Source organism: Leopardus geoffroyi, chromosome B2 (assembly GCF_018350155.1).
Source record: "Leopardus geoffroyi isolate Oge1 chromosome B2, O.geoffroyi_Oge1_pat1.0, whole genome shotgun sequence".
Classification (NCBI taxonomy): Eukaryota; Metazoa; Chordata; class Mammalia; order Carnivora; family Felidae; genus Leopardus; species Leopardus geoffroyi.
In genome coordinates, this window is record NC_059332.1 from 63,121,710 (window position 1) to 63,135,247 (window position 13,538).

At 35.0% G+C, this 13,538-nt stretch overlaps 1 protein-coding gene across 2 annotated transcripts in view; it reads right to left on the reverse strand.

Annotated features, from left to right (window-relative positions):
• Window positions 1–13,538, reverse strand: part of LMBRD1 (LMBR1 domain containing 1) — a 112,245-nt gene that overhangs the window by 27,035 nt on the left and 71,672 nt on the right. For both annotated transcript variants that reach the window (XM_045498675.1, XM_045498676.1), the window contains 5 exons: window positions 5,186–5,250; window positions 4,979–5,081; window positions 4,329–4,433; window positions 2,248–2,397; window positions 386–464 (listed from right to left, as the gene is read on the reverse strand). In XM_045498675.1, the coding sequence (XP_045354631.1) occupies window positions 386–464; window positions 2,248–2,397; window positions 4,329–4,433; window positions 4,979–5,081; window positions 5,186–5,250 (502 nt within the window). The remainder of the gene's footprint in view (window positions 1–385; window positions 465–2,247; window positions 2,398–4,328; window positions 4,434–4,978; window positions 5,082–5,185; window positions 5,251–13,538) is intronic.

Here is a 13,538-nt window from a genome sequence, read left to right on the forward strand (position 1 = left end):
AAAGACTTAACGATTTCTTCTTGCTAAAAGTTCCTTTGATGGGGCGCCTGGGTGGCGCAGTCGGTTAAGCGTCCGACTTCAGCCAGGTCACGATCTCGCGGTCCGTGAGTTCGAGCCCCGCGTCGGGCTCTGGGCTGATGGCTCAGAGCCTGGAGCCTGCTTCCGATTCTGTGTCTCCCTCTCTCTCTGCCCCTCCCCCGTTCATGCTCTGTCTCTCTCTGTCCCAAAAATAAATAAACGTTGAAAAAAAAAAAAATTTAAAAGTTCCTTTGTCGCCACATATTAAAACAGATGTATCAAATGATTAACACAGCAAAATGCAAGCCAACTCTTTTCTCATAGAGTTATAAACTTTAAGATAGTTGGTAAGAGCTGCCTCACTTACCTTCAGGGGCATCTGCATCACATCTCTTTGGCACAGGGAGGGCTGAGTTGTTTTTATGCTCATCATAAGTTATATTGCTCTGAAAGATGAAAATACAATTAAAATATAAATATTACATTAATACATATATTTGGACTAAAAAGTAATCACATTATGAATTTTAACTCTGTTTTCTATTAAACTACATCTAGCTAATATTCTAAAAGGTAATTTTTATGCAAAATTACAATTAGAAGAAAAAGATTTATGGTAAATGTAACAGTAGGGCTTTCTTTTTTCTTTTTTTTTTAATTAATTTTTTTATTTTGAGACAGAAGGGCAGAGAGAGAAGGAGAGAGAGAAACCCACGGAGCCTGACATGGGGCTCAGTCCCACGACCTGTGAGATCATGACCTGGGCCCAAATCATGAGTCAGACACTTAACTGAGTGAGCCACCCAGGTGCCCCTAACATTTGGACCTTTTTGCAACAATCTTTAGGTCCTGGTTGAACAACAGAGCGTTTCCCAGAGAAACAGCCTACTTATTGTTCCACTGTAAAACAAGAATTATCTTTTGTCCATGCAAATGCATGACCTCACTTCATTTATTCATACAAGAAACTTTAACAGGCATGACCTAGTGAACTAGGTGGAGGGGATAAGGCAAGAAGAGAATAAAAAGATACAAGAAATAGAAAATATGATTCAAGTGATCTTCCAGTACTATGTTTCCCAAACTCAGGTTACTCATGTACCTCTATTACAGTTTGTGCTTATATTTGTTCCACCTACATTATTACTTAATATTTGTCAGTGAACTAATTTTTCAACCATCGGTAATATTATGTATGGTACTGATGGAAGGCTGGATGTACTTGTTAAATTTTTGTTCTTAATTACATGTTAAATAAAGTAAAGAAAGAAGGAACTACATGATAAAAAAAAGGAGTGATCTGGGTAGATTAGTAACCAAAGACTCCATTAAGAGCAAGGCTTGAAATAGAACCTGAAACACAGATTTGATTTGCATTATTAAGTAGAGCAAAGTATTTTAGGAAAAAGAAACAAACCACACAAAGGTTAAATCAGATATGGTCAAAATATTTTAATATGTCAAAAAATCCAAACTAGCTGTCCAGTTACAACTAGGAACTACAGCTGGCTTTTGGAAAGATCAATATCAAGAAAGAGTATAACAGGTAAGAGGATACCCATTATGTTAAAAGGAAGCTCAGACACCCACAAATAAAATATTTTTAAAGCCTCTTCTGTGGGATTCACAGGACTGATGACAAACTTTGCTCATCAAAATTTTGGAGGAAGTCATAGTAATAAAATTACTTGAAATATTTATTTTAGAGAAAATATTATGAGTTTCAATAGAGTGCTGAGATAAAGCTCAGCACCTTGGTACCAGGGGATCCATTAAGGAACTATTATAATAGAATTCAGAGTGTTATTAAAAAACTTGTAAGAAACAAATATAAATAAGTTCAAAAATAGAATGAAAATCCTATTTTAGCAATATTAAACTTAATCTGATGAGCTATTACCTTATTGGAGTCTTCACAAATTAAAAACTTTTTAAATATCACTATCTTTAAAATGTCACGATAATGGGGACACCTGGCTGGCTCAGTCCATTAAGTGTCTGACTTCTGCTCAGGTCATGATCTTGTGGTTCATGGGTTTGAGCCCCGTGCCAGGCTTTGTGCTGACAGCTCATAGCCTAAAGCCTGGAGCCTGCTTCGGATTCTGTGTCTCCCTCTCTCTCTGCCCCTCCCCAGCTCACTCTCTCTCTCCCTCTCAAAAATAAATACTAAAAAAAAATTTTAAATAAAAAAAAATGTCAAGATAATGAAGTTTAAAATTTTACACTTACCTCTATTAAGTAATTTTGGCTTCCATACATAACATATTGGGGAGCAAGACTATAAATCATGTAACTAGTGTGAAGGACAATAAGCAGAAGTATCATGCAGAGAAATAAGAGTGCCTGGGGCCTCGTTCTACCTCTTCTAATTTTATATAGCTGCAAAGAAAAAAGACAGTAACAATATTTCAGCAATATGTTTTATTTGTACGGCACTAAGTCCTGCTCATATGTTAAAGGTAATGACACAGTTCAATCAACCATTTCTTTCTTCCAAAATAAATATTAAGAATTCTTAATCATTTTGGGGCACCTGGGTGGCTCAGCTGGTTGGGCATCCGACTTTGGCTCAGGTCATGATCTCACAGTTTGTGGGTTCGAGCCCCATGTTGGGCTCTGTGCTGACAGCTTGGAGCCTGGAGCCTGCTTTGGATTCTGTCTCCCTCTCTCTCTGCCCCTCCCCAACTTGCGCACGTGCGCGTGTGCTCTCTCTCAAAAATAAATAAACGTTAAAAAAAATTTTTTTTTAAGAATTCTCAATCATTTCAAATGATTATGAGAATGACAAAGACAATTCTTTCCCTGCATATCTTTTAGGTGTACATTTATGTTTCCTTTAGTCATAGCAAAGCATCTATATTCAAAGGATCCTATAAATGATCCATGAAAAACTCAAGACCTAGAGAATATATTAGTATTCAGCTGGTTTGTTTCCAGACAAATCTTCTAAACTTATTATGTAAAAGCATCTGCTAGAAGCTTATAGAGCTAAGAAGAATTATGAACTACCACTAATTCTATCCAAAGATTAAAGGAATGAGTTTAAACTGTACGTATTAGTAATATATTTGTGGTTTTATATATTATTGTACAAGAACAGACATGTCACATGTATATAAATACTCATTTCTATGAAATACTCATGACATCCTCTTACCATACTGTTATAAATTCTAGTTTAAAATAATTTATAATAATCTGATTGTGAATATTTTCATATATATCTATAATAGAGAGAAACTAAAACATGTGGTATCAAATACAATGAGCCACAGGACTTTCTTCATTTCAGTGTCAGAGAACATTTTTATTTTAGCAACTAAGATATCACTTCCCTGTTTTATTAATAGATTTTAGGACAACATAGAGTAAATTAACTCCAATTCTGGATGAGATGAAAACATGAACACCTAAAAATTGACATTTCCCAGTTTCCCTTACATCTCATCATAGCTAGCAGTGATAAAATATTAAACATCAAAAGGAAAGAAGTGTGCTGGGGATTTGTGGGAGTGCTGCTTTATTGATAGAAATGTTTTTCTAATGGAACTTGAACAGGATAAACGGAGCTGCAGCAGCCATATTATGATCATGCAAGAGAAGCCAAGAGAACTACAGAGATGTCGGACTTGACACTTTTGAGCTACAAAGCAATGCTAGATTTTTGAAATTTTCCACAGCAAGAAATCTTTTATTAGTTCAAACCACTATTTAACTGGGTTTTCTTTTACTCACAGCAGGAAGTAGTTTCTATCTGAATCACCTTCATCTTAAAATTCTTAATTTACCTCAAAATGAGTGTAAGAAGAAAATAACTTTTTCCAATCATATAGTAATCTTTAACTTCTAGTAGGAAGAGCTGTCTTTTGAGCTATAGTGTATCCATCTGTACTTCAATACTTCCATGCAGCCAAACACTATGGAAAAAATACAAGGATCTCTGTGCCTTGGCATTGTTGACATTTTGGGCTGGATAAGTCTTTGTTGTGTGAGGCTACCCCATGCAACACAGAGTGTTTAGCAGACTCCCCAAGCCTCTACCCACACTACACACCAGTAGCACCCACTAGTTTTACCAACTGAAAATATCTCCAGACATAGCCAAATGTACCCAGGGGACAAACCTGCCCATTTACAAACCACTGCTCTAGACAAAAAGCATTTTTATGTTACCATGAAGTGAGAAAGCAAATATTTCCACCGCTTTTAATATCAAGATATTTACTTTTATATTATAAATCTAGGTTAATTTGTAGTAATGGAAATTACATACAAAATGAAAAAAATCAAAATAATATTGTTATACTTACTCTAACCCAAAAGAACCATATGCCAATATTTCGAATTCCTGCCATTGAAGTAAAAATAAAGTACATAATAATAATTGTTATAAGAATATAATCAAGAGGAAACACCTGAAAAAAAGATAAAATTAAATTTAATACACAAGCAATAGGAGTTCTGGAAGTCATATAAAGTTAACTGAAACTTCATTCATATTTGACAAATGTTTAAAATATCAACTCTGATTTAGATCAGGCTACTATGATAATACAAAAATAATAATAATAATCCTCCAAAAAACAATTACTAGATTGTTACTAAATTGTTTAGTGCCACTATCCTAAGAAAAATCCTGTAACAAATTAAACAAAAATTACATTTATGTATGGAGTAAAAGACTTCATTAGTTCAAAAATAGGAATTCATTGGAAAAGTTCATCTTAGGTATTATAATGTATCCCAAATCAAATTACGTATAAGAGTTCAGTAATATGTCACTATAATAATCTTGAAAGTACTATTATTGATGTAGAAGTCATATGTAAATGAGCCAAATCAGCAGAAGCCCAAGCATATATTGCCAAGTATCAGTAGTCTATTAACATACTAGTTTCACAGAGTGTGAGAATGTTTGCTAGAGAAGAAAATGACTGATTTTTTTTTTCCTTTTACTCACTGTTTGTAGAACAGGCAAAAGCATATTCAGTGGATTACTCAGGTTTGCTCCAAAAATTATAAAACCAGAATCTATTCCAGCTGAATGAAGAGCTTTATCCAAACTAAAACAACAAAAAATTATAGAGTGAATTTATACATTATACTAGCACATTTTTAATTAACTTCACAGGATGTGTGCTGTACAGAATATGTGTACTATACTCACTTTGATAGGAAGAGAGAAATTACAAACAGCAATGCAACTAAGATGAAAAATATTCCCCAAATGATCTAAAAGCACAAAAAAATATCATTAAAATATGATTTTAAAAGGTGATATTAAAAGCACAAAACCATTATGCTCAGTATGAGTTGCAAGCATATGACAATGATCCAAATAAAATGATCCAAGATATATTTTAATTCAGTATATAATCCGAGGCATTCATTATCTAAATTTTCATTATGAGGCTATTTGACTCAAAACACATACACAAAAGAGACAAAGTATTTAAAAGTCTTTATTAGTAAGTAAACAAAGGAGACTCTGCTAAGTCACATAAAAGGTTTATATTCAGTTAGACTGAAATATAAACTTCAAAGATAAATGAAAAGTACATTAAGACTTACTACATACACAGACAAACCAAAACCACAAAACTCATCAGGTTATATAAACCTTTTGTCAAAAAGGGAACTTGGAACATTTTCCCCACAGATTTTTTATTCAGACATACACACACACACGCACGCACACACACACACACAAATTCACAGTTTTTGCTTACATGTTGTGTGGTAACTAACTAACTAACTAACTATGGCCCAGAACAGCACTGAAGACATTGTCATGTTAATATTTCTGGTGAAGAAATGTATTAAGCATTGTAATTAGTAGAATACGTTTCCTTACTGTACCTTACTGAACCTTAAATAAGAGATGGTAGAAAAGAAGCAAAAAATTTTTGGAACTGGGTCTCTTAAGAATAAAAACGCCTGAGGGGCGCCTGGGTGGCTCGGTCGGTTAAGCGTCTGACTTCGGCTCAGGTCATGATCTCACGGTCTGTGAGTTCGAGCCCCGCGTCAGGCTCCGTGCTGACAGCTCAGAGCCTAGAGCCTGGAGCCTGTTTCAGATTCTGTGTCTCCCTCTCTCTCTGCCCCTCCCCTGTTCACGCTCTGTCTCTCTCTGTCTCAAAAATAAATAAACGTTAAAAAAAAAATTATTAAAAAAAAAAGAATAAAAATGCCTGAAATCTATGTCAGTAATAATGTAGGTTCTTTTTTTCCCCGACATCTTCCCTAAGTTCCAGCAACAAGTAGGCTGAAGAGTCCACAAAGTCAGAACAAAAAAAGATTCCAATTAAGCAGAGTTCGGTGTTTTTACCTTCTCTTTTGACTGGAATTGATAGGAATAGATGGATAATATAATGAATGTGATGGTGTTTTCCACCTTACTTCACATGACTGAAGTACATTTTAGAATTCTGACAGGATAAATGAAGTAAAACAGCATCCTACCCCACATATAAAGATGAGTTTTGGAATAAATTTTAAGCTGTGTTCCTGGGAATTCTTCAGTTCTGAGAGAGTGCCTTTGGAACTCATTGGGAAGGAAAGTTGGCAAGAGAAGACCAAAAAGGCTATAGTCATTACTTGAAATAGAAAACAATGCATGTACCTGGAATTTCACATAAGAATTCATTTATTTAAAAAAGGTCTCACTGCTAAAGAGGTTCGAAGTGACTCCTTTATAGTAACAAAAGTTCATTAGTAGAAGCTATAAAGGAGCTTACACAGTCTTTTTCTACTAGATTTGAGCACCTTTATTTGATACCTAGGTGAGGACAATATGATTACACTGAGGATCAAAAAGTGAAACCTATTACTTCCTAATAGACTGTTAATAAGAAATAGCTTGTAGAATGAGGGAGTATAACTACCAGATACCAAGTAGTAGTAAAAGAACATGACACAGAAATAGCAAAAGTTAAAATTCCCTTTCCTTGATGTCGATTTTGGGGAAGAAAAAAAAAAGGAAAAAAATCCTTGACTATTTTACCAATCTGTTGGGATATATGACCCAGAGTTCAACTGTTTAGTCATAGCTACTTAATAGAATAAATTATAAATGTAAAAAGATAAATTTTATAAAAACCTAGAAAACAACATACATTTAAATGAGAACTTAAATTAGTACTTGAACTAAGTGGAAACCATGACTTAAGAACTAAAACTAATAATGAAAACAATGTCTCACTAAAGACTATCAAGGAAGAGAAATTATAAAAAAGAAGTGAATTGAAATTCTGGAGTTGACACTGATAAGAAAATTTCATTACAAGGGTTAAACAGCAGATTTGGGCAGGAAAGAAGAAAATATCATCAAATTTAAAGCAACTGAGATGACCAAGTCTGAGGAACACAATGAAAAAATAATGAAATAAAGTGAACAGAGACTCAGACACATGTGACACCTTGAAACATAGCAATATAAGCTCAATAGGATTCCCACAAAAAGAGGAGGGAAAGGGGCAGAAAGAAAACTTCAAGAAATAATAGGCAAAAACAATCTAAATTTGATGAAAAATAGCCTATGCATCCAAGAAACTCAACAAAGTCTAAGAGGAATAAATTCAAAGACATCCACACCTAGACATGCATAAATGGAGGGGAGGGCAAATCAAAGAGATCTTGAAAGCAACAAGAAGGAAGAGACTCATGTAAAGCAGATTCTCAGCAAGATTAACAACTCATTTCCTATCAGAAACCATGGAGGCTGGAAAACAGTAGGAAAACAATTTCGATAAACCTAGTAGTTTCTTATAGTTGAGTTTTAAGAGTATTTTATATATTTTGGATTGAAGCCTATTTTTTAAGTTTTTTTTTAAGTTTATTTATTTTGAGAGAGAGAGAGAGAGAGAGAGAGAGCGAGAGAGCGCAAACAGGGTAGGGGCAGAGAGAGAGGGACAGGGAGAATCCCAAGCAGGCTCGGTGTGGGCAGTGCAGAGCCTGATGGGGGACTTGAATTCATGGAACCCTGAGATCATGTGACTTTTTTTTTTTTTAAGTAGGCTTCACATGCAGCGCAGAGCCCAATACAGGACTTGAACTCACAACCCTGAGATCAAGACCTGAGCTGAGTCAGATGCTTAACGGACTGAGCCACCCAAGCACCACTGTGACCTGTCCTTTTACTTCCTTAACAGTGTCCTTCACAGAGCAGTACTTTTTAATTTTAATAAAGTACAAGTTATCCATTTATTTCTTTCATGGATCACGCTTTGGTGATGTATTTAAAAACTTACTACCATACCTCAGGTCACCTAGATTTTCTCTGTTACTTTCTAGAAGGTTTATAGTTTCTATTTTGTTTTGTTTTTTAATACAACGGGTCTATAATTCTTTAAGTTTTGTGAAAGGTCTAAAGCCTATGTCTATATTCACTTTTTTTGTGTAGATGTCAAATTCTTTCAGCACTATTTGTTGATAAGAGTATCCTTTCTCCAATGAGTTGTCTTTTCTCCTTTGTCAAAGATCAGTTAACCTCATTATGGGTCTATTTCAGGGCTCTCTATTCTGTCGCACTGGTCTATGTGTCTCCTCTTCCACCAATACCATGCTGTCTTGATTACTGTAGTGTTAGAGTAAGTCTTGAGGTTGGGTGGTGTCAGTCCTCTGACTTTGTTCTTAGGTATTGTTGTGGCTATTCTGGGTCTTTTTTCCCCCTCCCACATATGTTTTATCATCAATTTGTGAATATCCACAAAATAACTTGGGATTTTTATTGTAATTGCATTAAATTTATAGGTCAAGTTGGGAAAATTTGACCTCTTAAAATAATGTTGTTTTAGAGACATAAATATATAGAACAGAAACCAAGTTTTTCCTGTGTATTAATCAGATATGAATCATGTAACGTTCATTAAACCACATTAAAGAGGTGAAATGTTATAATCTACAAAGAATACCAAGTAAGACATTACTTTTTTCAGAGTAAAAATTCTATCAATGTTACTAACTTGACGTGTGACGTTATGTAAAGCAATGATGGATCAACTGTCCAGAAAATTTTCCATTACCTACAAAGAAAATTTATGTTCCTCTATCTCATTAATAGCATACCATTCCCCCAAATCTCTTCCCTTTCCCTTTTACTAACTTTAAAACCCTGTGTTCTTTTCTTTCATTTAAATCAGTGGTTCTAAATTGGATATATTCTACCCCCCTTCAAAAGGACATTTGACAATGTTTACAGAAAGTCTGTCATGATTTGAGTTGGGCAGGGGTGTTACAGCAAGCAGGTAAGAATGCTGCTAAATACCCTAAAATGCACAGGACAGTAGTCACCCTCCCCAACAAAGAATTATTGGGCCCCAAATGTCAACTGTGCTGAGACTGATAAAATCTGATTTAAATTGAACCCTGAATGGTCTTAGAAAGCAGCATGAATAAGCTATCACTTTAGCAAAAATAAACTTTCAATCACTCTCTTAAAATCATTTGTGTTTTGAGATGCTAATTAGCCTACCATAAATCTCTTATCCTAGAATTTAATACTGTCTGACAATGTGAAACAAAACCTCCAAACAGTATAGAAAGAAATAATTTACGATCAGTTTTTTTTTTTTTTTAGGACACACCTCTTATCAAATTCCATAGGTGAATTTCCTATATCCATAAAATAGCTTTTGTGTATACAGAAATATAACCCCAAAAAGTAGAAAGTTACCACACCTAGAGACTCAAATAACAGTTACAAATGTAAGATAAAAATAATTTCTATTGTATCTTATTATTTTTGTTACCTTAAATAAAATACCATGTACTGCTTCCTTTTTTGCCTTTTTCTAGTTTTCTTACTCTTTAATAACAATGAGGATAGGAAACAGAAGCATGTTGTCCCTTTATAACTACTTAGAATCTTGTTAACCAAAGAGTGGTCATGGACCATCAGCGTCAACTGGGAGCTTGCTGGAACTTGCTGGAGCTTACACACCCTTGGGACTTACCAAAAGTGGACTGGATCTGAATTTGTATTTTAACAAGAGTCCCAAGTAATTCTTATGTTACAATTGAGAAACTGTGCCTTAGAAAAGTCATTTAGAATATCAGATGACTACAATAAAAAGATACCACTTCAACCCAGGTTAACAAGCGTTTGAAAAGATAATTCTGGGATGGAGAACTGGATTTTAATTTAACCCAAACTGAACATTCCTCTCTCTAGAAGCCCATCTGACATTATGTGTCCAGTATTACATAGCTAATGGCCATGGGTCCCAGGTCCCCTAACTCTAAGTAGCAAATCAATTAGTCTTCAAGACTTTCCTCAGAGGTAGAAGGTTAATACATAATTTTCATTATCAAATCTTGATAGGACATTGTAAGTTATAGTTCTAGGAAAAGAATTAAGTTTCTTTACATGTTGCAAGTGTTGTACATAAAGTTTTTTAAAAAGTTAGAAGATCAATAATATTCAGCTCTGGCTACAAATTATTGTATTTTAAATTACAAAGAATCTCATAGTGATTTGTTAGGGTAGTACTAGCTAATGGTATTTGGTCATTGTTCTATACTATTCTTATAGAAGAGACTTTCATAAAGATTGACATTAAAAATGAGAGTGGCTGGGGCGCCTGGGTGGCGCAGTCGGTTAAGCGTCCGACTTCAGCCAGGTCACGATCTCGTGGTCCGTGAGTTCGAGCCCCGCGTCGGCCTCTGGGCTGATGGCTCAGAGCCTGGAGCCTGTTTCCGATTCTGTGTCTCCCTCTCTCTCTGCCCCTCCCCCGTTCATGCTCTGTCTCTCTCTGTCCCCAAAATAAATAAATGTTGAAAAAAAAAAAAATGAGAGTGGTAAGGATAATGCCAAAATCAGGGTGGGGGGGAGGGGGAAGTAGGGGAGGTCTAGTAGAAGTTAAGATTTTAAAGCCTTATTTTGCCATAATTTCAGATATATGAGAAAACTGCAAAAACTGCACAAAGAATTTTGGTATACTTTCCAACTAAATTGTCCAAATGTTAACATTTACCTTGCTTTATCATTCTCTAGGTGGCTGAACTGTTTTTGAGAATAAGCTGCAGAAAAATACTTTAATACCTATGCTCCAAAAGCAAATTCTTTCACATAATCACACTTCAATTATCAAAATCAAGAAATTAATGTTGATATAACACTATTATATAATCTACAGACTGAATTCAAATTTTAATTGTTCCACTTAAGTCCTTTAGAGAACAAAGTTGTGTTGTTGTTTTTTTTCTGGTCCAAAATGCAATTCAGCATTATACTTTGCTTTTGTTTAGTACCCTTTAATCTGGAACAGCTCCTAAATCACTTTTACCTTCATGACCTTTATATTTTGAAGAGTCCAGGACAGTTATTTGCGTTGTCCTTCAATGTGGGTTACCTATTTCTTTACAATTATTTATATTCAGTTCATGTATTTTTGGCAGAAATGACAGAGGCACAATCCTATCTATTACCCCATTACTGATGAGCTTAACTCGGATCACATGGTTAAGGTGGTTTAAGTCATGTCTCTTCACTGTACAATTACTACTGTCCCCTTTATAATTAGTAAGTCTTGTGTAGAAATAGTGAGATTATGCAAATATCCTGTTATCCCCAAATTTTCACCTTCTAATTTTAGTATTCATTTATTTCTCTTGCAAGAAACAGTACTGTATGTGATGTTTGCCAAATACTGATTTTCTAATTCTGACATTTATTCTACATTTATTAGAATGCCACTGGAGGGTAGAGCTTTCCTTTCTCCATTTACTTATTTCCATCATTATACTCATATATTTTGATACTTAAATGGTCCCAGGTTTAGGAAGCAAGAGCCCCTTCAAGCACATTCCCTTATCATACTCTAGCTATACTTCTGCACTTCTCTGTCTGACATAAGCAGGCGTGGGCTTATATACTTTCCCAGCACCAGCCTCAGCATCAACCATTTCTCCCATCAGCCCGGTTTCCTTTCAGTGAAGTTAGTGTTTTATCTATTAGTTGAAACATACACATAGAAATTATTGATCTAGTTTTCCTCTCTCATTGTTTTCTGATTTTATGTTTACTTTTTTCCTTGTGCTTTCTGTTGGTTTACTCTGCTCCTTTGCTAGCCTTGCATGCTTGGAATTTAGAGTATATTTTTATCCTTTCTTTTTTATTGATAAATGTGTTTAAGGCTTTGAATTTCCTGATCCTTATTTCATGATCACCGTTTTACATGTATCTCATAGGTTCTAATATGACATTTCCATCATTAATTTTAAGAATTTTGAAGTTTGTTTTTATTTCTCCTTTCCTTTCACCCAAGAGTTGTTGAATACAAGGTTAATTTCCAAGTGAAAAGTGTCCTACTTAATTGATTTTATTATAATTTCTAGTTTTAATGCTGCATTGCAATCAGGGAAGAGGTGTTTGTAATATATCTACTCTGTAGAATTTATTGAAGTTTCTTCATGACATAATACATGATCAATTTTAGTGAATGTTCCATGTGCACTTGGAAAGTATAGACTCTGTATTGGGATTTAAAGTCCCAAAGTTATGATATACCTTATTGACTTAGGTCTTCTATATTCTTACTCAATTTTGTGCATCTGAAATGTCTTACCCTGAGTATGGTGCTATGTTATTCTCCTACTATTAACATATTTCAATCTACGTCTCCTTGAATATCTCATACTTCTTGCTTCATAAAGGTGGTTGCTGTGTTCTTTGGTACGTAACTATTTCATCTTCATCATAAATTACAAATTTTCCTAATAAGTATATTAGTTTTCTATTGCTACAGTGACAAACTACTACAAATGTAGTGGCTTAAAACAACGTCTACTTCTTATTCTGTGGGTCAGAAGTCTGGGCACAGCACAGCTCAGATGGTTCTTTGCTTAAGGTGGCACAAAGCCAAACTACCAAGTTGTCAGCAGGGCTGTATTCCCTCCGGGAGGCTCTGGGGAAGAATCCCTTCATGCTCTTTCAGAGTGTTGATAGAATTCAGATCCTTGAGGTTGTAGGGCTCAATACAGGGTTGCAGTCTTTGATGGCTATCAGCCTCTCAGTTCCTTAAGCTGCTTGTATTCCTTTCCATACTGCCCTCTCCATCTTCAAATTAGTAATGGCAAGCCAAGCCTTTATCACATTTTCACTATCCCTGACTTACCCTTTATACCACATACATCTCTCTGACTCAGGCCAAAAAAGTTCTCTGCTTTTAAGGGCTCATGTTATTAGACTGGGCCCACACAGATAATCCAGGATAACCTCCTAAAAGTCTGTAACCATAATTGCATTTGCAAAGTCCCTTCTGCCACTACATGTAGCTACTATAAGAGGTTCCACAGATTAGGGCATGGAAATCACTGAGGGAGGAGAAAAGGATTCTATCACAAAAAGTATCCTTCTCTGTCGGACTTAATGTTTTTCAGCTTGAAATTTTACTTTGTCCAGTATCAAGATCGCTATACATTTTCTTATCATTTCCATTTGCCTAGTATATCTTTTAATATACATTTTTAGCCTTTGTCAATCTGTTTTAGGTTATACCTCGCTTTGTGAGGAAAATTAAAAT